Source organism: Equus caballus, chromosome 22 (genome assembly GCF_041296265.1).
Source record: "Equus caballus isolate H_3958 breed thoroughbred chromosome 22, TB-T2T, whole genome shotgun sequence".
In the NCBI taxonomy this organism is placed as follows: domain Eukaryota; kingdom Metazoa; phylum Chordata; class Mammalia; order Perissodactyla; family Equidae; genus Equus; species Equus caballus.
In genome coordinates, this window is record NC_091705.1 from 368,029 (window position 1) to 390,156 (window position 22,128).

Here is a 22,128-nt window from a genome sequence, read left to right on the forward strand (position 1 = left end):
TGCACCCACCCCCACCCATCCTGTCTCCTCTCTCAGAAAGGTGGTGTTCCTCTGTGTGAGGCCATCCCCTGCTCCTCTTTACTGCATCCCATTTGCTTCTTTCTGGGAATTTGAAGATTCACCTTTCCCCACTTGATTCTGTATCTTTGCTCTCTCCCTGTTTACCAGGTCCTTGCCTTTGGTGTTTCATAAATTTTAACTTTAGTCACTAATTTTTGAACAAATTACACTCAGCAAAATGGTAAAGCCACTTTAGAAAATAATTCGGGAGTTATTGTAAAAATAAACATACCATTATCATATAATTCAGCAACCCCACTCCTGGCTCTTTACCCCAGACAAAGGAGAACACGTACACACAGAAATCTGCGTGTGAATGTTGATTGCAGCTCTCTCTTCACAATCGTCAAAAACTGGAAATGATACAAGTGCCCTTTGGTGAATGCATAAAGAAACTGGTACGTCCATACAGGGGGGATACTGCTCAGCAATAAAAAGGAATGAATCGTTGAGACACACAACAATGTGGAGGAATCTGAAATGCATTTTGCCAAGGAAAAGAAGACAGACTCGGAAAGGGATTTACTGTGTGATTCCATTTACACGACATTTTGGAAAAGGTGACATTATAAGGACAGAAAAAAGATCAGCAATTGCCATCAGGAATTCTTTTGAAATTAGGTAGATAAGCCTTTTCCACTAAAAAAATGCTCACAAAAGGCTCTTTTGGATCTTACCCTCCCCTGCACGCTACTGCCACTGTGACTCTGACTTTCATAGCAAATTTTATCCAAACAGTTTGTCTACACCCATCTTTTCCACTCCCTCTCTTTCCATTCACTCCTCAAGCAACCTCACTCTTGCTCCAGCATTGTCAAACTCACTGAGCATTTCTCTGTACTCGTCTCTTTCATCCTTGCTCAGTAGCAGCCCCAAACAGTTGACTCTCCCCTCTTCACTCAGTTTAGGGAAGAGGCTTCCTGCCTAGACAGGGCAAAGTCAGACTCTACCCTTGAGTCAGCTCTGTCACTGCCCCAGCGTCTGCCACAGTTCATGCCACAGGCTAGGAATGAACCAGTGAACATTTCTGGAAAGGAGCTTTGGGACAAGTAGCTAGAAAAGGTGGCACTATCCCAAGTTTTCAGAAAAATTCTGTTATCTCCACTGCCTTGCACTTTATGTTTCCTTGTAAAGACCTTCCTACTGTGTATCCTCAACCATGGAAGAACAAGACAAAAATGAATTGTAATTGCACAAAAACTCACAAGGGCCTCTTATATTTATTTAAATTTTCCCCTCTAAATACATTTCCCAGAATGATGGACTTCTTCTATTGAACCTTGAAGGAGACGCCTTTTCCTCCCTGGGACGGGTTCAGATTCTGGATTTGTTGCATGTTCTGTGTATCTTCTTTGAAACATTGGTGCTGAACCACCGAGCAGCAACATTACTCATTATCCTCAGGGTGTAAAGCAGTCGAAGAGTCATTAAGGACTCTCCATTTGGAAAGCAGCCACTGCCCAACAAAGGGCCTCTTCTTGCCTCAGCCAGGAGGAGAGGCACAGTCAGGGCCCTGGGGCCCTCTCTGACTCGAACCCGAGCATCACTGATGTCCTGGAGACTCCACTAAAGCAGGCGTACCCCTAATCTCACCCAGTGACAAAGCTGAAGCAGAAGTCTGCTGAAGTGCCAACAGTTTATTTTTATCTTTTCTTTAATAAGAACTTGGTAGGCTTCTCTTTGTTTTAGGACATGGGGTTGCTATAGGGCAAGAAGGTGGAATTGGCTTAATCATGCAGCAGAGCCAATGGGATTTAAGGGACCTAAATATCCCCCCATCAGCCTATCTTCCATGCCTAAAATTCCACTGTGGAATATACATTAAGTACCTTATGACATTAAGGAGTTGTGACCTAAGAAAAACAATGAGAGGGAGGGAAAATTCAGTGAACCTGACATACTAACTAGATCATACATGCAAAGTGCTCAGTACAGTGTCTGAAGGATAAGAAGGAGTCATAAATAGTAGCTGTTATTTCTATTACTAATAACTGCTGGACCGTTCGCTAAGCCAATGTTTCTTGACCATCTACTTGGTGTTAGGATACCTTCCTAGATGTTGATAAATTGCCAGAATCTCTGTCTCAAAAGGCTCCTGTGATCAGGGCAAGAAACCCCTCAGATAAACAATTAGAATTCACCCTCACATGTGCTCTCTCTAATAGGACATTGAGTACCAGGTGGGAGTGCAGGAGGGAGCAGCCTGCGCTGCTTGTGCAGATGGGACACTGTGCAAGAGAGACGGGTCAGGAGGAACATTTAGGGCGCTGCCAGGTGAGAATGAGGGGAAGGGTGTACTGGGCTAAGACTGCATGCAAAAGGCAAGATGACATGAAAAAAAAGAAGGCAGCAAAACAGAGGAACAATAATGAGTTCAATGTGTTCGGAGCACAGATTTCATCAAGGGCTAGAGAAGAAAATGGGATTGGAAAAATATCCTAAAGGAGGAAGTGCTATGCCTGGTGAACGGACTTAACCCAATAAGAAACATGGGTCCAAGTGCAGATTTTTAAGCAAGAACACAAGAAAATCTACTGTTTGGAAAGACACATTCATTGATATCAAAGGACGGGGGTCAGCAAACTATGGCCTATGTGCCTAGTCCAGTCCTTTGTCATTTTATTTTTCAGCTCATGAGCTAAGGATGATTTTTGCATTTTCACACGGTCGAAAACCAATCAAAAGAACGTATTATGGCACAGGAAAATTAAATGCAATTTAAATTTCAGTGTCATCCATAAAGTTTTAGTGGAACACGGCCATGCTCATTTGTTTACACCTTGTCTATGGCCACTTTTGTGCTAAACAGCAGAGATCATTAAAAGTATTTACCATCTACCCTGCACAGAAGATGTCTGCCAGCCTCGGGTTAAAGGATATAGCTTAGAGCAGAGAGAGAAGAGAAGGCAGGGAAGCCAGCGTGAAGGGCAGAGGGAGAAGCTTCAGCCATGTTTCTCCAACCTGAGTCATGTACAAATCCCCCTCCGAAACTGCTCCAGGAGCTCTAGTGTCACTGGAATTACTTTTATTCAAACATAAATTAAATATTTACAAACAGACATCCTGGTAAAACTTCCTTATTCTTTTAGCTCTTACACAACTCTAAAACCAAAACAAACTTAAAAATCAAGTACAAACAAAACTACAAGACCAGTCCATTTCACGTTAACGTCCTTAATTTAAGGTGAGGGACGATGTCTTTCGGCTGCAACCAGATGTCTGCGTCGAGGTCCCAGGCCAGCCCCAGATTCATCTGAGTGTGAGTGCAGGTGTCTGCTACCACGTCTGGGTGATGACAACGATCTCACAACCTTCTCTGGGTGCAAGCACTCCACACACCTTCATTCACGTAGAATGGCGTTGGCAACATTTCTGTAAAGGGTCAGATGATAAACATTTTAGGCTTTGCAGGCCCCTGCTACAACCACTCAATTCGCCATCATAGCTCAAAAGCCCTCACAGACAGGCCATAAACGGGCGAGCACGGGTGTGCTCCAGTCAAACTTTACTGACAGAACAAGCATTGGCCAGAATTAGCTCAGAGGCTCTGGGTCAACCTTTGTTCCAGGGCAAAGTGGAAAACTGGTGGGATTTCTGTTCAGCTGTGGACACACCCTCGACAGGACAGGAGACCGCTGTGGAAGGAGGAGTCACTGCCACGGCCACCCATCGGATTTATTCACAACGACAGGCTACACGCTGGACTGGGGCCACAAGCCTGGACAGCAGACAGCGTCACAGCACTATCACCTCTTCACTTCACATCTGTATTCAAACCAGCTCACAGCAAGAATGACTATCTTGCCACTTCCCTTGGCCCAGAATGGGGTTTCCACCCACCGGCCCTCAACCTCAGGAGGCTCAGAGATGCCTGCAGGTCCTCACCACTTGGTTCCTGCTGGGACATCCAGAAGGGCCGGGTAATTATGGACTTTGCACATTAGCCACCAGAGTCCAGTGCATACTGACAGAGTCTGAGCGCCATGCCGTTATAGTGCTGAAACTCAAAACGCAGTAAGAAAGGAAACTTGGCAACAGTCTTTTTAATTTGGTACCTTTTTGCCCACACTGCGGGGCATTTGGGATCAGAGTTCTGATTCTCTTTATGAAGCTCTTCTATATACAGAATCACAGCCTACCTTTAACTTGGAGCCTGACACTCTAGAGAATTTTATTATTATTATTACGCTTCAATTTTAGACAAAAAACACATTTTGAAAGAAAAAAGTGCCAAGAAATACTATAACTTGGATAAGAAACAGTTTCATTTATTAGAGTCTTTCTTGTAGGGAAGAAACCTTCCCCACACACGTCCCCTTACATGGCTACTCTTCTCTTCCCAAGACAGTCAATTCAGGGAAAAAAGAGGAATAAAATCTAACTCTGGGGGCCAGCCTAGTGGCGAAGTGGTTAAGTTTGTGCACTCTCCTTCAGCAGCCTGGGGTTCACAGGTTCAGATCCCAGGAATGGACCTCCACATTGCTCACCAAGCCATACTGTGGCAGTGTCCCACATACAAAAAATGGAGGAAGACTGCCACAGATGTTAGCTCAGCGACAGTCTTCCTCAAGCAAAAAAGAGGAAGACTGGCAACAGATGTTAGCTCAGAGCTAGTCGTCCTCACAAAAAAAAAGAAAGAAAGAAAAGAAAAGGAAAAATCTGATTCTGGTGTGGGCGTATAAACTCGTCATCCTGGTGAACGGATGGATGGGTGGCTATTTACCAACCAGATGAGGAGGCTGAGTCCTCCAGTGAGGCTTCGGGTGTGTTCTCCTGGGTGTTCCTGGACAAACTGCACTCCATTGCTCACGACCATCCTTACACGGGCCAGGCTGTATGCCAGGCACTGGTCAATTAGAATGGAAGACAAGAGGGGCCTTGCCCTCAAGGAGATGGCACTGGAGTGGGCACCACCAGAGTCTTAGTTTTAGTTACATGCTTACTGTGTGCCAAGCACCATGCCAAGCGCTATACACACAATTTCTCTGGGAATACTAATGACACCCCCATTGAACAGACATGATCATCTTGTCTTTACAGATAAGAAAACTGAGACTCACAGAGGTTAAGTGACCTGATGAAGGACAGGCAGCCAGTCAGCGGCAGAAGCAGGTTTAGACCCTGTGTGGTCTAATCTCGGAGCTTCTGTACTTCCTCCTGCAGAAGCTGGAAACCTAAACAGACAATTCCACGACATCCATTATCCTACAGCAGGGAGAGCTGAAGCAGGGGCTCTGGGGGCAGGGGACTTGTGAGGGTGGTGGGCTATTTAGAATACTCTAGAACAAACTGATTAGGACACATGACTCATGGTTGGGACCTGAGCAAAGCCCAGCTTCTGAACCCAGTGGAGCACTTTGCTAAACATCCCACTTTAGAGCACTCGGGACTATCTTGGAGGAAAATAAAACCACCAACCAGGCTTTCCTCCCAGAGATCCCCGTGGCTAACTGCCTCACCTCTTTCAAATCTGCTTTCAAACATCATCTTCACAAGAAGCTACTCAACCACCTTATTTAAGCTGTACCCTGACACCTCACCATCGCTCGGATCTCTTTCCTTGCCCTCCTATTTCTCTGTTGCACTGTTTTCACCTTCCAACCTATGGTACTATGTAAGTCACTGATTCACTACGTTTACTGCTTATTCTTATTGTTTACTACTCGAATCCTTTCTTTAGAACATAATGTCAACGACAGGAGGAACTGGTGTCTGTTTTGTTCACCACCAGATCCCAAGTCCCTAGAAGAGTGCCGTGTATACAGCAGGTGCCAATAATATTTGTTAAATAAACGAGTGAAGGAGTGTTGAAAAACAGACTGCGGATGTAAGACTGGGCTGAATGAGTTTGGCAGCCCTTCCAAGCCCTGGCGTTCGGCTCCCACATACAGGAAAAGCATCCTTCCATTTGGGATTCAGGGACACTGGAAGGAAGTTCTCACCCGTCTAGATACATGACTGAGGTCTCACCGGGATTGTGCTTTCGAATGTGGATGAGACCTTCATGTTCAATAAACTCTCATCCTTGGTCTCCCGTGCTTGTCTTCATTCTAGTCTTGTGCTCTCGTGACATGGGCAGTTAAAGAAGAGAATTTAGGGGTTGCCCTGTGGCCGAGTGGTTAAGTTCATGTGCTCTGCTTTGGCAGCCCAGGGCTTCACCGGTTCAGATCCTGGGTGCGAACATAGCCCTGCTCATCAAGCCATGCTGAGGTGGCGTCCCACATGCCACAACAAGGACTCACAACTAAAACATACAACTACGTACTGGGGGGCTTTGGGGAGAAGAAGGAAATAAATAAGTAAATAAATAAAAGAAGAAGAAGAGAATTTAGTGCACACAGCAAAATCCCCCACATCTCAATGGCAGGCAGAACAAACTCTGTGATTTGAGTATTTTTGTGAAAATTCATAGGAGTGTCTTTGTGTCTGAATTAATATAATCTTAAAATTTACAAGAATCCAGTTTCCTTTTTATAAGGTTTCTATAACACATGTGTCAAGTGTCTAGTTTTGAAAGGACCTCATAAGTATTTCACTTACAACTTCCTCTGGGTTAATTATGGGAGTCTAAGAGTTGGACGAGGGGACAAGAGTAATACAGTTCTTGACATGCCATCTGAATGCAGGCTGAATGCGGTCTGTAACAAAGCCTTCCAGTTTTCCTTTTACTTATTATGTTGTCTTGTCCCCTTATCAGGGTGAGGAACACTCCACTTCTTTACAGGTTCAAACTGAATTCCAAATTCTGTCTGGAGCACATTTGGGTTTCTACCAGGCCCACTTTCTATTTCAATCTGAGGGGTGGGAGAGATGGAGGGTACCAAAATTTATTCCTGTGTGCTCAAATGTGATCAAACCTCGAGCTCTCACTTGACAGTTAATGTCAAAGAACAACTTTAGCGTCGTCTCTTTTGGTATTCATTCCTTTTTAATGCACATCCCTCTGGTTTCCAAAGCCAGAAAAATCTGCGGTTCATTCTAGATTATTCCCCCTGCCCTAACCCCTTCCCTGGCTATCATTTTGTCCTCAAGTTCTGCCAGTTTACATCTAAATATTTCTTGAATCCGTCCATTTCTCTCCATCCTAACTATGGCTGCCTCGATTATGGCTGCCACACTGTTCTGCTGCTAAGGTCCAAAATCTTGAATGAGGCCTGTAAATAGGGTGACCAATTCATCCAGGTTTGCCTGGGACTGTCCCAGTGTTAAATCTGAAAGTCTTACACGCCAGGACCCTCCCCCTGGTCCTGGCCAAACTGACACTGTTGGCACCCTCCCTGTAAGTCTTGGCAACTCTCTGCTTCCTCTGTTCACTGCAGCCCCACTCACCTTCTTCCAGTGACTTGGACTTTCTTACCTCAAGACCTTCACACGGGCTGGTTTTCTCCCTGGATTGCTTCTGCACTCACTCTTTGTCTGGTTAACTCATCCTCCTCTCCCAGATGCTGGCTGAAATGCCACATCTTCAGATAGCCTTTCACGACCCAGCATCCAATCCCAAGTTAATTTCTGACCTTGCTCCAGCCTCTCGCTGTATTCTTTACTTTGCCTTCACATATCACAATTAGTGGATTATATTTTGTCTGTGTAGTTACATGTTTAAAGAAGCACTTTCTTCGTTAAAATTCAGCTCCTCAAAGGCAGACAACGTGTCTGTCTATACAGCTGTTTGTCCCCAACACCTTGCCCAGGACCTGGGAAGTATCGAGCCCTCTATAAATACACTTTCAATACATTTACTTTGTACATGTTTTCCTTTTCCCCTGATTAAACTTACAAGACCTCTTTCTATCCTCCCTCCATCCCTTCTTGCCTTTCTGGTCTCTTGCTGTCTCTCCTTTCTTGCTCTTTCTTTCTTTTCAAGAAACAACTCTTGGAATTAAGTGTTAATGCTACTGTTTTTATGATTTCTTGAACCAATATTTTCTGCTTTTATCAGTATTATTTCCTTCATCTAATTTTCTTAGGTATATTCTTTATTTTAGTTTTTGAGCTCTCAGGCCCATTTGCCAGCTTTCTCTTCCTCCCACCTGCTTTAGCTAGACTGAGCCTGCACTTTTCCTCAAGAGACAGAGCTGTGTCACTTCGTCACTCTTTTGTCACCCGTTGTTTTCTCTGTGGGATATGCCCTTCGTTTACTAATCTAACAAATATTTAATGGCTACCTCCCCACCTTGTCTACTGAACTAATAATTCTTTAAGATCCAGCTCAGCTGTTCCTTGACTGTAACCCTTTCCTGCCTCCACCCCCACTGAGTTCATCTGCTGCTCTGTGCCACACCCGTACCTGGAGTGGACATCCGTTATAGTACTTACGTTGCGTTGTTACACTTTATTCATACTCCATCTTTCCCACTGAGCTCTGAGCTCCAGGATGACAGTGTCCGACCTCTGTGTCTATTTTGGAGAAGGCTGAGATTCTGGAGGAAAGGGACACACATAATTAGCATGGCTCTCTCTACAGCTTCATCCTCCTAAGAACTAAACAGACCTTCTAAAAAAAATACATAGAATAAGTCAACAGGAAAATAAGCAAGGAGATGAAGAGACAGAAAAAAATACTGAGTCAGGGAGCATGTACATTTTCAACTTGATTAGATAATACCAAGGGAAATTTCTTTATTGGAGGAAAGAAGAAAAACAAGAGAGGGGCAAATACAAAAATGAATTTGATGTAGATAAGAGAGATTTTGAGAAAACTCACACTGATGGACTTGGTCCCCACAAAACATGATTTTGCCGAGTTTGGCAGTGGGGATGGAATACGGACCTTGATCAGAGTGGAACAGGTTTGGAGTACTTTAAGAATATGTTGTGGTCAACCAGTGAAGGATTGAGGACGTTAGAACCATCAAAGGGCCAACTAGATAAAGAGCAAATAACTCTTGTGATTTTATTCGGTGCGGCCTCACATTCTAGATATTGAAGGGGGTCATGAGTGGCACGGCTGAGGATGGGAAGGCAGGGATCATGGAAGTTCACAGAGGCAAGGGCATCAGGGATGCTCACGAGAACCAGCAAAGTGGCTAACCTTGGGCTGAAACAAGCAAGGCCAGAGAGGTGTGAGCACGGAGATCCTGAGCTAGACAGACAACAGGTTCCAAGGGAAAACAGAGCTGAAGAGGTGGAAGGAGAACTCACTGTGATCAGTCGTGAGGATTTCAGAATTCACACTAGGTTTAGGGTAGGTCCACATCAGGGTTTCATCCTCTCGCTGGCCAATAACATGCTTTCATGCCATTTGATGGAAATGAAATACAAACTATGAGATAGTAAAAGAAGAAAACTGGCTAAAGAGTTTTTCAGTCCCTGCAGTGTCTATCAAATCCAATGCCAAGTACTATTCAGGTCTTATAACTTCCCTTGTTCCTGTGTTCTGGCTCCAGTCAGGACACCCCTGGGCCCAGAGCTCCTGAGGTTCATCTGGTGATGGGGCAGGTGTCAGAGCGACTGTCCTAGCTTTCATGGGAGCCTTTGTTCAGGGGCAGCAGGGAGAGAGGGGCCCCTCCTCTTTAATGGTGCTATCAGAACATAGGCTTCTTTGATCTTGTCTGGAATACTGATGGATAAAACTCTCTACGCATTTTATAGGAATATAAAACACAAACAAGAATGATTTTTAAACACACGAAGCTTTAAGCTACAGATTTGCAGACACATTTTCCCCTTCCTTATTGCCTATCTCTAGCCTTTCTGGGAGGAAACACACATCTTGGTGTTGTTTTCTTTAAAACAAGAGAAAGGAGTCAAAACAGTTAACCTCACATGCTTCCCATGATAGGGAAAAGGCAGCACACGCTGCTGTAGGAGGAGACCTTGGGAGCAGAGCCAAAGTAGAGGATTTTCCCAATGGGTCCCCATAATGATGCTCTTGGAGGAGGAGAGACTCAGAGTCACCCAAAGGTCCAAGGCGAGGCCAGGACCATGAAGGATTCAAGTGGATGGAAGTCATGGTCACATCCCGTGAGGAGCCCAAGGAATCATAGCCAGAAGATAAGGGGTGGAGGTGGCCCCGAGGTTAATGACAGGAGAAGACATAAGAAGGATAAACGTACAGGGGCCTATGGTCAAGGTTGGAAACTTCAGCAACTAAGATGGTGGTGTCATAAACAGAAAAGAAAGATGCAGAGAGAAAAGCAAACCTGCACTGGAAATAAGGAATCGGCGGAACTAGTCTGCCTGAGACTATCAGGACACGGCTTCTTCAACTGCGGGTGCGAGAAGCTGGGAAAATCAGAGAGGGGATCACAACCCTGATCACCTTCAAATTCCAATTTAACAGACACCCAAGCTCCATCTTCTTCCTAAGACAGCACATCAGTGCCTCTGTATCCTTAACTGTGCATCTGGAAAATCAGATTCTAAAGCAGCCATTGTGGTGGCTGACATGGAGGGCCTACAGTAATCACGTGACAGCTGTGAGAGCTTTGGTCTTGCAGACCCTCAAACACCTGCCATGTCTTTCCCCCACCTCTGCCCTTCTGTTGGGCAACATTCACAGTTGGAAAGATTTAAATCCCTTCATGTGAGTTACTGCACACATGCCAAGTAGATGCTCAGTGGTCACCTCGTTCACTCACCATCTGCCAACTTTGTAGGATGTGTGAGTTGAGTTCATGCCTCAAGAAAATGTCACAATTGTTAAATCTCAAGAGTCACCTCCAGATAATCTAAATTTTAAGTATTGAATGTGTAAGTGACACAGGACTGGTGTTTAAAAACATTTGCATAGGAACTCAATTCGAAACCATCCTGTGGGGCTCAGGCCATTGAGTCAATGTCTCCAGAGGCTCTGGCTCTTCAAACATGAATTCCTCCTGTTTCATTAGTTTGTGCTATTGCTGTGGCTGCCAAGGGGTTACCTTTGGGACAAGAGACTTAACCATGGCATTGAGCTTTCAACTGTGTAGGAAATAAACTCAGAAACACCCATCCTTAACCAAATTTGTTTCACTTCAGGGAAAGAACAGATATGGGGTTCTTAAAAATTAACGAGTGGCATTGATATTGAATTTTAGATTAAATGATTTTACTAAAGCCTCTAAAAAATACCCCTTTTTAGCAGGTCAAAGAGCTCTGCTTCAGAAATGACAGCACAGCCTCCCGGTGAACTGCTTGTGTGCAGTGTCTCTTTTTCTTCTTCCCCTTCCACCTCCTAGAGAAGCTCTTCAGGAGCCTCAGACGGGGAGCTGCTGTGTGGCCAGTTCTAGGGGGACTCTTTGCATCCGAGTCCATTCACGTGAGTCTCCATCACTATTAGAGGTGCAGGGGTCAGAGAGAAAACTTGTCCTCGCTGTGTAAATACACAGACAAACCTCTTAAAGAAAGCTTTCTCAGTGTCTTCGGTCAGGCTTCCCAGAAGCAGGGCCTGAGACAGTGACTCTGGTGAAAAGGATTCATTGGAGGAGGGCTCTCTGGAGGGGGTGCAGTGTGAGGGAAGCAGCAGACAGGAGAAGAAAACTAAGCAAAGGGGCTGTCTCAGCTGGAGACTAACTTCTCCCTCGTATCCCAGAAGGCTCTGGTCCACCTTGAGGCCAGGCTTCCGGCTTTTTGTGCCCCAGTCAATCATTGGCCACTGACTGTCCTCTGCGGCCAGGAGTAACCTCCCAGGCAAGGCAGCTCCATTTGAGCAATGAATACTCACAGCAACTGAGGAAAGAGTGTGCCACCAGTGAAGGGGACCCGGGCAGGGCACCAGCAGCATCCACTAGACTTGGGGAAGGAAGGGAAGATCAGAAAAGCAGAGACGGCCTCTCCGAGCAAGCAGCATATAAGCTGAGTCCAGGATAAGTAAGAGCCAGGATAAGTAAGAGACTTGGAGGAAAAGCACGGAGAATGGTGAAGGGAACAGCACTCGCAATGGCCCTGGGGTAGAAAAGAGAATATGGACCTCCTTTCCTCTTCATCCAAGGTGCTCTGGCCTCTGATTCTGGGTTGGAGGGAAGTGTGTAGTGGTATTCGTGTAAGGCAGATGCAGGGCAGGCAAAGAGTTTTGTACTTTGGGCTTCTGCAAAGGACCCAACAGATTTGTGGAAGAAAACATCATGAGTAAGCTCTGGGCCCTGAAGATTGCTAGTCTCACCTTTCACGTGCTCTCATCTCTGTACAAAAGTATATTTATCTGTTTTAGGGAGATAAGTGAAGATTCCTTGCCTGGAAACTTTACAAACATCCAGGAAGGCCAAGCTCTTGGTCTGCAAGGGTGTAGCGTCTCCTGTTCTCAAAAGGGTAACATGGACCATCCCTCCCAGGTATGACATCCTATGTGCCATCTAATGATTTGTGGCACCCAAAACTCAATGAAGATAGAACATAGACAGACAGATAGATGGAAGACCAGGGTGTTCAAATACAGTTTTCTGGCATATGAATTCTGAGACATCAAAACCTCCCTAGGAAATGAAACACCTGAAGTGTCTAGTGAAGTGGAAGGCACTGGGAAGAACTGACCCTGTGTCCCCTCAGTGTCCCAGCAGGGGGTGTTTGGATGAGCGTATTCAACTCAGCAGGAACCGAGCAAGGCAAGTGGCTGCAAAGGGGCAACTGGTAGGTGAGAAGGGCCTCCATTTTGTTTGCAGATTAAAGCTTCTCAGGACATATTTCTTGAATAGTGAATAAAGAGCCCATTGAGGGCTGGCCTCTCAGCAGCCACTGTAAAGACAAGCTGAAAAGAGAAGAAACAGAGAAAAAGACAGGATAACAAAGGGGGATAGGAGATTTATGGGCTTAGAGCTCCAAATTTAAACATGAGATATGAGAATTTCAACTAAAGATGGTGATTTGGGGACTAATATATACGAAGGTCCTTAAAAATGCCCCCAAAAACCATCTTGTATTTTAAAAAGAATGAATCCGTGGTAATGCTAGTAAACTAGAATGGCAGTCAGCTGGAGGACATCTTGAAGAAATCCGAGAAGACAGAAAGCAGATAGATCTGACTGATGAAAACAGATCACAGAAAGATGTAGACCAAAATGCTGGAGAAAAGAGGGACCCTTCCCACAGGGGTCCTTTGAGAGCTCCAAGCTCCTAGTCCACAAACATCAAGGACAGAGATGAGACAGGGTACAAGCATGAAGGTAACTGGCAAATTAATCACATGCCAAGTCCTCCCCCAACGTCTGTTTCCTGACTTTACATCTTTCCCCTCTCTCTCCTTTGCTCACCAACTCCAGCTTCATTGACCTTCTTTATGTCCTTTTAACACGTGAAGTATCCCCCCAGCTCACTGCCTGTGCACTTGCTGTTTCCTGTCTGGAACAGTCTACCTCCAGACTTTCACATGGTTGGCTTTTCCCTGTCATTCAGGTCTTGGCTCAAACTTTAGCTGCTCAAAGCATTCTTCTCTGATCACAGTATCTAAATGAGATCCCAACCCCAGCCAGTCACATCACCCTGCTTGCTTTCCTTCAGAGCATGTGTGAATCTCTCAAGTTGTCTGACTCATTTATTTCTTTGTTTCTCGTCACCTGAGGACAGAGGCCTGATCTACTTTGTTTATCAGAGTATCTACAGTAGCTGGAACATCAATACAATGCGGTGTTTGTATCAGTGAGCTCTTGCTGGGTGATAAACTACCCCAAAACTTAGGGGTCTCAAACAACAACTGCTTATTTACTTCATGATTTGGATCAGCTAGGCAGTTCTTCTTATCTGCGTGAACTCAGCACATCTCTCCCAGGCTCTGTATCCCAGGCATCCATGCTCAGCTGTAGATTGGCTGCTGGTTGGATAATCTAGGGAAGTCTTTGTCACATGCTATGTGTCTGGCAGGCTGTTGGTCAGAGCAACAGAAGCAAATGGGCCACATGCCTCTCGTCATCCTCTTGGGCTTCTTCACAGGAGTGTTACTTTTTTTTTTTGAGGAAGATTAGCCCTAACTGCTGCCAATCCTCCTCTGTTTGCTGAGGAAGACTGGCCCTGAGCTAACATCTGTGCCCAGCTTCCTCTACTTTATATGTGGGACGACTACCACAGCATGGCTTGCCAAGCAGTGCCATGTCCGCACCCGGGATCTGAATCGGTGAACCCTGGGCCACCAAAGCGGAACGTACACACTTAACTGCTGAGCCACTGGGCTGGCCCGCAGGACTGTTAGTTCTGATAGCTCAGAATTCATATGGAAAAAAATGTATTTTTAACTTTCCTGTCTTTTACTTATTTGGGGTTTCTTTTGAGCAAGATTAGCCCTATGCTAACATCAGCCACCAATCCTCCTTGTTTTGCTGAGGAAGACTGGCCCTGAGCTAACATCCATGCCCATCTTCCTCTACTTTATATATGGGATGCCTGCCATAGCATGGCTTGATAAGCAGTGCATAGGTCCACCCCCAGGATCCAAACTGGCAAATCCAGGCCACTGATGTGGAGTGCACGAACTTAACAGCTATGCCGCCAAGCTGGCCCCTTACCTATCTTCTTTATAAGGGCAGCAAGAGACAGCAAGTCCAGTGTGCAAGCGGTTTTCAAGTCTCTCCTTCAGGTCGCTGTTCTAGAATCCCAATGAACAAACTAAGCCACAGGGCCAAGCCAGATTCAAGGAGATGGAGAAACAAATGCCACCTCTTGCTAGGAGGGGCTCCAAAGTCACATTGCAGAGGGGCATGGACACAGGATAGACAGAATTTTTAGCCATTTTGGCACTCTTATCATACTGCTCAATATATGTGTGTATGTATATATATGTGTGTGTGTGTGTATATATATCTATATCTATAGATATAGATATATATACATATGATGAATATTTTTGATTTAAAAGACTGCATCTGGGAAGGCTGGGCTAGTTGGACCACATCTCTCTTCCCTGCCCTCCTCCCAAATATATACAGCAGACAGCAGAGGCTTTTGGCCCCCACATAAAAATCCAAGCTGTGCACGCTAAAGAAAGTGACCTGCTTACATGCAGATGCCTCCTCATTTGAGTGTAGGACCATGAATGGGAAGCAAAGCAGAGTTTGAGGAAACTCTGGAACATCCAGCAGGCACCTTAATGAAAAAGGAGAGGCAACACAGCTTTTCTCAAGAAGGAACATATCAAGATAATTCACTGCTCAAGTCAAGTCCTCCCTTTTTTGACTTGCTCTCCACAGCCGGCTGACCCCCACAACTCTGAACTGTCATTTTCCAGTTATGGCACCAGACCCACCAGTACAGGCTCATCCAGGGAGCAGTTTCTTGGCAGAGAGATCTACACAAATCCAAATGGAACTCCCACCGCTTAACAGCCTAGATCTTTATTCACAAACAAGAACTAACAGCCAAGGGTCAACAAATGTGAAGAAAAAAAATCACATACGTGACTCACATTAAGATTAACAAGTAAAATAATTGTGTTTTTAGGAAATAAAGATCATTCAGGAAACAAAACAATGTTAAAAGAGTAAGAAATGACTCTAGTGAGATAGGAAAGATGGCACATACCAAAGTAAGAACAGGCTGCTGCTGCAAACAAGGAGTAATCAGAGGACGAAAATGAGTGCCTGGGAATTAAAAATACGTTTGACACTAAAGCAATTCAGTGGACAGACTGACTAAGAGAATGGGGATGGTTAACAACATGTCAGTGATCTGGTGATAAAGTCAGTGGAATCTTGCAGAGCAGAGCCAAAGGCAGAATGATGGCACGTAGGAGAGAAATGTGAAGCGGCATACATGTCTGCCCTTTCTTTTATCGGGGTTCTGGAGGCAGAGAACAGAGGTAATAAAAGGGAGGAAAAGTTCAGTAGAAGATAATTTCCGTGAGACAAAGGCTACAGGGGTTTCTGAAGGCCCCCTCCTTTTTTTTAAGGAAGATTAGCCCTGAGCTAACATCTGCTGCCAATCCTCCTCTTTTTGCTGAGGAAGGCTGGTCTTCAGCTAACATCCATGCCCATCTTCCTCTACTTTATATGTGTGATGCCTACCACAGCATGGCTTGCCATCAGTGCCATGTCCGCACGCAGGATCCAAACGGGTGCACCCCAGGCCACCGAAGTGGAACATGTGCCCTTAACCACTGTGCCACCAGGTCGGCCCAGAAGGCCCTTTTATACGGGCACTAATCCCATTCCTCAGGGCTCTGCCCTCATGACCTAATCACCTCCCAAAGGCCCCACCTCCTAATACCATCCCATTGGGCCTTAGCATTTAACAAAGGAATTTTGGGGAGACACAACATTTAGACCACAGCAACGGGGCCAAAGAAAATGGTGTCATGAATTTTGCTTTGGGCATCGGAAATACTAGAAAAAGGAGGTGCTATTTCTGTTCCACTGTGAAGGACACATATCAATTCCCACTGAGAGGCAAGGCATTACAGGCAGAAGGAAGAGTATATGAGCAGAAGTAGAAAGGTCTGAAATTTCCTGACAGGTTTGGAGAAAGAGATCAATAGTTTAGTGTGGCGAGAGTCTGAGAACTATGGTAGGAAGTGAATACACACGAATCTGAAATGATAGGATTGTGCCAGATTGTAAAGAGCTCACATGCTATTCTGAGAGGCTTTTCTACCTGACACTATACATAGTTGGGAACCCTTGGAGAATTTTATGCAGCAGAGCGACATATTCACAATCTACTTAGCTCAGAATCATGAATAGCAAGTGGGTACTTTCTGATGAGCCATTCCCCAGACTCACCTAGATGTAAAAACTCAAGAGTAAACAGAGAATTTCAATAGCACTAGGAACCAGAAATATTTCACCATTACCTGCTAGAAAACCGGAAGAACTTCCATGAGTTAAACCTTTAAAGCTTACAGTAGACTGGTGGAACCATTCATGGTAAAATATTTCAAGAAATCTCACAAGCATAGACTTTCTTTCATCAGAGCGAAGGAATTCAAATCTCCCTCAGTATGGAAACTATTTAGTAGAGGATTCAGAGTCTGTAACACCCTCATCCAGCATCAGTCGTGAGCTGAAACGTGCATGTGGAAGGAAAGGAGCTGTGGGGCGGCCATAGCGAAGTTGTAGCTTTTAGCCACGAATGCAGAAACAGCCCATCCAGGAATGAGTTTTAAATACTGTACAAAGACAATAAGGTAGTGGTATCTCAATATCTCTTCTTAGACATCAGGTTATTATTTTAAAGAATGAGTGACTTTTTAAACTAGAAAGTTTCATGACACTTGGCTATTTTAAACTAGATATCTGGCGGCCAGCCCCAGTGGCCTAGTGCTTAAAGTTTGGCACACTTTGCTTTGGTGGCCCAGGTTCGGTTCCCAGGTACGGACCTACACCACCCATCTGCCATGCTAACGGCAGCTCACATACACACCCACAAAAAACCAGTGACATCCGCCATCATGGTGGAGTGAGCTCTTCCCTCAGACTCTCTCCCCAAGACACAATGCAAAGGACATTCATAAACCAACAGAGAAGATTCACACAACACAACAGACGTCTGAGAGACCCAGGCAGCCATACATTTGAAGGTGGAGGTGCTGTACCCCCGGGAGGAAGTGGAAGGAGGTAAGGGGATCTCCTCTTCCTCCTTGATGGTGATCTAGGGCACAAGACTGCATGTGGCTCTGTGAGGAGAGCGGGGAGGGGCAGCTCTCCGCAGGAACGCCTTTACTCTTGGAGCTGCCTACAGCTGTGGGAAAGCCCTACACAGAGGAGGCCAAGGAATTGCAGGGGCATCTTTATCAAGCAAGCATCCCAGGGGGGGAGACAGCAAGCACAGAGCAGAATGCCCCCAGGATTCTGCATGCAAAACAAAGTGCCTCTCCCTCCACCTGACACACCAGCTCAGCCAGAGGAAGGGACTCCTACCAGAGTGCATGCACACATTTCTAAAGCAGCAGCAGTGAGCGGGCAACGGCAGACATGCCCAGTCAGCACAGATTCCAAAGGACAGGCACAGATGCCAGGGATCGCGGTGGGCTCAGAATACACAGCTCCTGCCCCTCCCACTGGTAGCAGGTAGAATCTGCGATCAGATACTTCCACTAAGGGGAAGCACAAATCCACCCCCTGAAATAGTACAAAAAGACACTTTAATACTCCAGACCAGAAGGAAAATGACAAGCACCCAGAAATCAATCTTGTCCTGAAGGCACAAAAATTTACACTCTAAATGAAAGACAACTCAAAATAGCTATCATTAAAAAACTCAATGAGGGGCCGGCCCAGTGGCACAGCGGTTAAGTTCGCACGTTCTGCTTCTCGGCGGCCCGGGGTTCGCTGGTTCGGATCCCGGGTGCAGACATGGCACTGCTTGGCAGCCATGATGTGGTAGGCGTCCCACGTATAAACTAGAGGAAGAGGGGCACGGATGTTAGCTCAGAGCCAGGCTTCCTCAGCAAAAAGAGGAGGACTGGCAGTAGTTAGCTGAGGGTTAATCTTCCTCCAAAAAAAAAAAAAAAAGAACTCAATGAGTTACAAGAAAACTTGGGAAAGCAGTTCAATGAAATCAGGAACAAAATTTAATGAACAGACAGAATTCTTCACAAAAGAGACTGAAACTATAAATAAAAACCCATCAGAAATGTTGGAGATGAAAGACACAATGAATGAGATAAAGAAAAATCTGGAGTCCTTGAATAAGAGGGCTGATTTATGGAACACAGAAGCAGCAGCTTGGGGGACAGAAATATAGAAATGCTTCAGAAGAAGGAGGCGGAACTATGATAAAAAAGAAATGAAAAAATTCTCCCAGAATCATCCGACTCAATTAGGAAATCCAACAGAAGGATTACAGATATGCCAGAGGAAGAAGGGAGAGAAAGGAACAGAAAGCTTGTTCAAAGAAATAATAGCTGAGAACTTCTCAAACCTGGGGAAGAAACTGGATTTACAAGTAAAAGAAGCTAACCGAGGGGCTGGCCCCATGGCTGAGTGGTTAATTTCACGCGCTTCGCTGCAGGCGGCCCAGTGTTTCATTGGTTCGAATCCTGGGCGTGGACATGGCACTGCTCATCAAAACCACGATGAGGCGGCGTCCCACATGCCACAAGTAGAAGGACCCACAACTAAGAATATACAACTATGTACCAGGGGGCTGTGGGGATAAAAAGGAAAAAAATAAAACCTTTAAAAAAAAAGAAAAGCAGCTAACCGAACTCCTAATTGTATCAATGTAAAAACACTTTCTCTAAGGCATATGTTAGTGAAACTGGCAAAAGTAAATGACAAAGAAAAAATATTAAGGGTAGCAAGGCAGGAGAAAATAACCTACAAAGGAACCCCTAGCAGGCTTTCACCGAATTTCCCAGCAGAAACCTTACAGGCTAGGAGAGAACAGAACAATATCCTCAAAATTCTGAAAAACAGAAACTTTCAGCCAAGAAGACTCTATCCATCGAAATTATCCTTCAGATATGATGGAGAAATAAAAACTTTCCCAGATAAACAAAAGCGGAGGGAGTTCATTGCCACAAGACTCCCTCATACAAGAAATGATCAAGGCGGCCCTCATATCAGAAAGAAAAAGAAAGGGTTTAAAAAGCCTTGAGCAAAGAGATAAATAGGCAGACAAAATCAGAAAACTGCAGTTCTCTATCAGGACAGGATAGCAACCAATTATAATATTGAAGATAAAGGAAAGGAACACATCAAAAATAACCGTAATCTCATCATTTTAACCACAAACTCACATCAGAAAATGGAAGTTACGACAAAAGTAACTTAGAAGGGGATGAAGAAAGGAATGGAACCTGCTTTAGACTAAGGAAAGAAGAGGCCATCAGGAAATGGACTATCTCATCTATGAGATTTTTTAGATAAACCTCATGGCGACCACTAAACAAACAATCAGAACAGAGACACAAAGGATACATACGGAGAAAATCATTCTAGAGAACTACCAAACTAAACTGGCAGTCTGAAATACAAAGGACAAAAAACAAGGGAAATACAGAACGACCAGAAAACAAGTGATAAAATGGCAGCAGTAAAGACCTCATAGATCAATCATCACTCTAAATGTAAATGGATTGAATTCTCCAATCAAAAAAGAGAGAGTGTAGGCCCGGGCCAGTGGCTCAGCAGTTAAGTGCACATGTTCTGCTTTGGCGGTCCGGGGTGTGCCAGTTAGGATCCCAGGTGTGGACATGGCACAGCTTGGCAAGCCATGCTGTGGTAGGTGTCCCACATATAAAGTAGAGGAAGATGGGCATGGATGTTGGCTCAGGGCCAGTCTTCCTCAGCAAAAAGAGGAGGATTGGCAGCAGATGTTAGCTCAGGGCTAATCTTCCTCAAAAAAAAAAAAAAAAAAAAAGAGAGAGAGAGAGAGAGTGGTGGGATGGATTAAAAAATAAAACCCAACATTATGCTGCCTCCAGGAAACAGATCTCAGCTCTAAAGACAAACAAAGGCTCAGAGTGAACTGATGGAAAATGAGACTCCAAGCTAATGGCAAACAAAAGAAGCAGGTGTTGCCGTCCTTAGACAAAACCGACTTCAAGATTAAACAAGCAATGGAGTGACAGCAGCATCATGGTGGAGTGAGCTTGCCCAGCACTCTCTCCCCTCCAAGATACAACAAAAAGGAGCAACCCTATTCCAAAAGAAAATACCCTAAAAGCACAAAAATCCTCGGAGAGTGACGGCAGCCACACGACAGAGGGTGGAGAGGCTGGAGCCCTGCCTCAGAGGAGCTGGCACAGGGTAAGAGAGAACTCTGCTCCCTCCCCTAAAGACTGTGGTCACTGCCAGGGAGGCTCCGTGACAGAAGGCGTGGGGGAGGGGTTGCGCGTCTGTGGAATCACCCAGGACTCCCTAGGGCCCTTGCGGCCTAAAGGGAAGCCCTTTAACAGGGCAAAAGCTTTCACTCAGGGGTGACCTCATCAAGCCAAGACCACAGGAGCCCAGACAGCGAGAGCTGATCGGGAAACCCGGGACTGCATGCAGGAGAAAGTGCCCCTCCCCTGACCCGCACTGCGCGGGGCCATCTCAGCTGAAGGTGGAGGGCTCAGAACACACGGCTCTCGACCCCCATCCATTGGCAACATGCTGTAACTGCAACAGAATACTATCACAATGGGAAAAAGACTCATCCTTCCAGCATCAGGCAATTCATCAAATCTCCAGACCAGAGAGAAAATAAGCACCCAGAATTCAGTCCTGAGGATGCAGAAATAAGTAAACTAAGCAACAATGAATTCAAAAGAGCTATTGTCAAAAAACTCAATGAGGTAAAAGAGAATATAGAGAAACAATTCAACGAGTTCAGGAGCTAGTCCACAAAACAGATTGAAACTATAAAGAAGAATCAATCAGAAATATTAGAGATGAAAGACACAATGGAAGCTATAAAACAAAATACAGATTCCCTGAATGCTCGTGTGGACACCACAGAGGAGCGACATGTTGAAATGCTCCAGACAGAGGAGGAGAGAGAACTGAGACTAAAAAGAAATGAAGAAAGTCTCCGAGAAATATCCAACTCAATGAGAAAATACAACATAAGAATTATAGGTATTGAAGAAGGTGAAGATAAGGAGAGTAGAGCAGAAAGCGTGCTCACAGAAATAACAGCAGACAACTTCCCAAATCTAGACAATGAGAGGGAAACGTGTCTGGAGGAAGTCTTCAGATCTCCTAGATGTGTCCAAGTAAAAAGACCTACTGCAAGGCATATAGTAGTAAAACTGGCAAAAATGAATGACAAAGAAAGAATACTCAGGGCAGCAAGGCAGAAGAAAATACCCTACAAAGGAACCCCTATCAGATAAGCAGACTTCTCTGCAGAAACCTTACAAGCTAGAAGAGAATGGAATGACATATCCAAAATTTTAAAAGATAAAAGTCTTCAGCCAAGTATACTCTAGCCAGCAAAAACATCCTTCAGATATGAGGGAGAAATTAAAACTTTCCCAGACAAACAATGCTAAGGGACTTCGTAGCCATGAGACCCACCCTCCCACACCAAGAAATCCTCAAGAAGGCCCTCATACCTGAAAAAATGACAAAGGGGAGAGAGGGGTCACAAAACACAGAGTAAGGAGACCAACAGATAGACAGGATCAGAACAGGATAGCAAATATTCAACTACAGCATTAGGCTAAAGGGAAGGAAAACACCAAAAACAAAGACAATCTTGTCACTTGAACCACAAACTCATGACACAAGTTGGAATAAGATA

General features: G+C 45.0%; 1 protein-coding gene across 1 annotated transcript in view; it reads right to left on the bottom strand.

The window, feature by feature from the left end:
• Positions 1 to 1,679: 1,679 nt before the first annotated feature.
• LOC138920033 (ATP-binding cassette sub-family D member 2-like) overlaps positions 1,680 to 22,128 on the bottom strand; it is a 44,243-nt gene continuing 23,794 nt past the window's right edge. The window contains 3 exon segments of the mRNA XM_070246981.1: positions 1,680 to 3,432; positions 5,121 to 5,234; positions 8,377 to 8,480. Coding sequence (XP_070103082.1) covers positions 8,397 to 8,480 — 84 coding nt within the window. The 3' untranslated portion in view covers positions 1,680 to 3,432; positions 5,121 to 5,234; positions 8,377 to 8,396.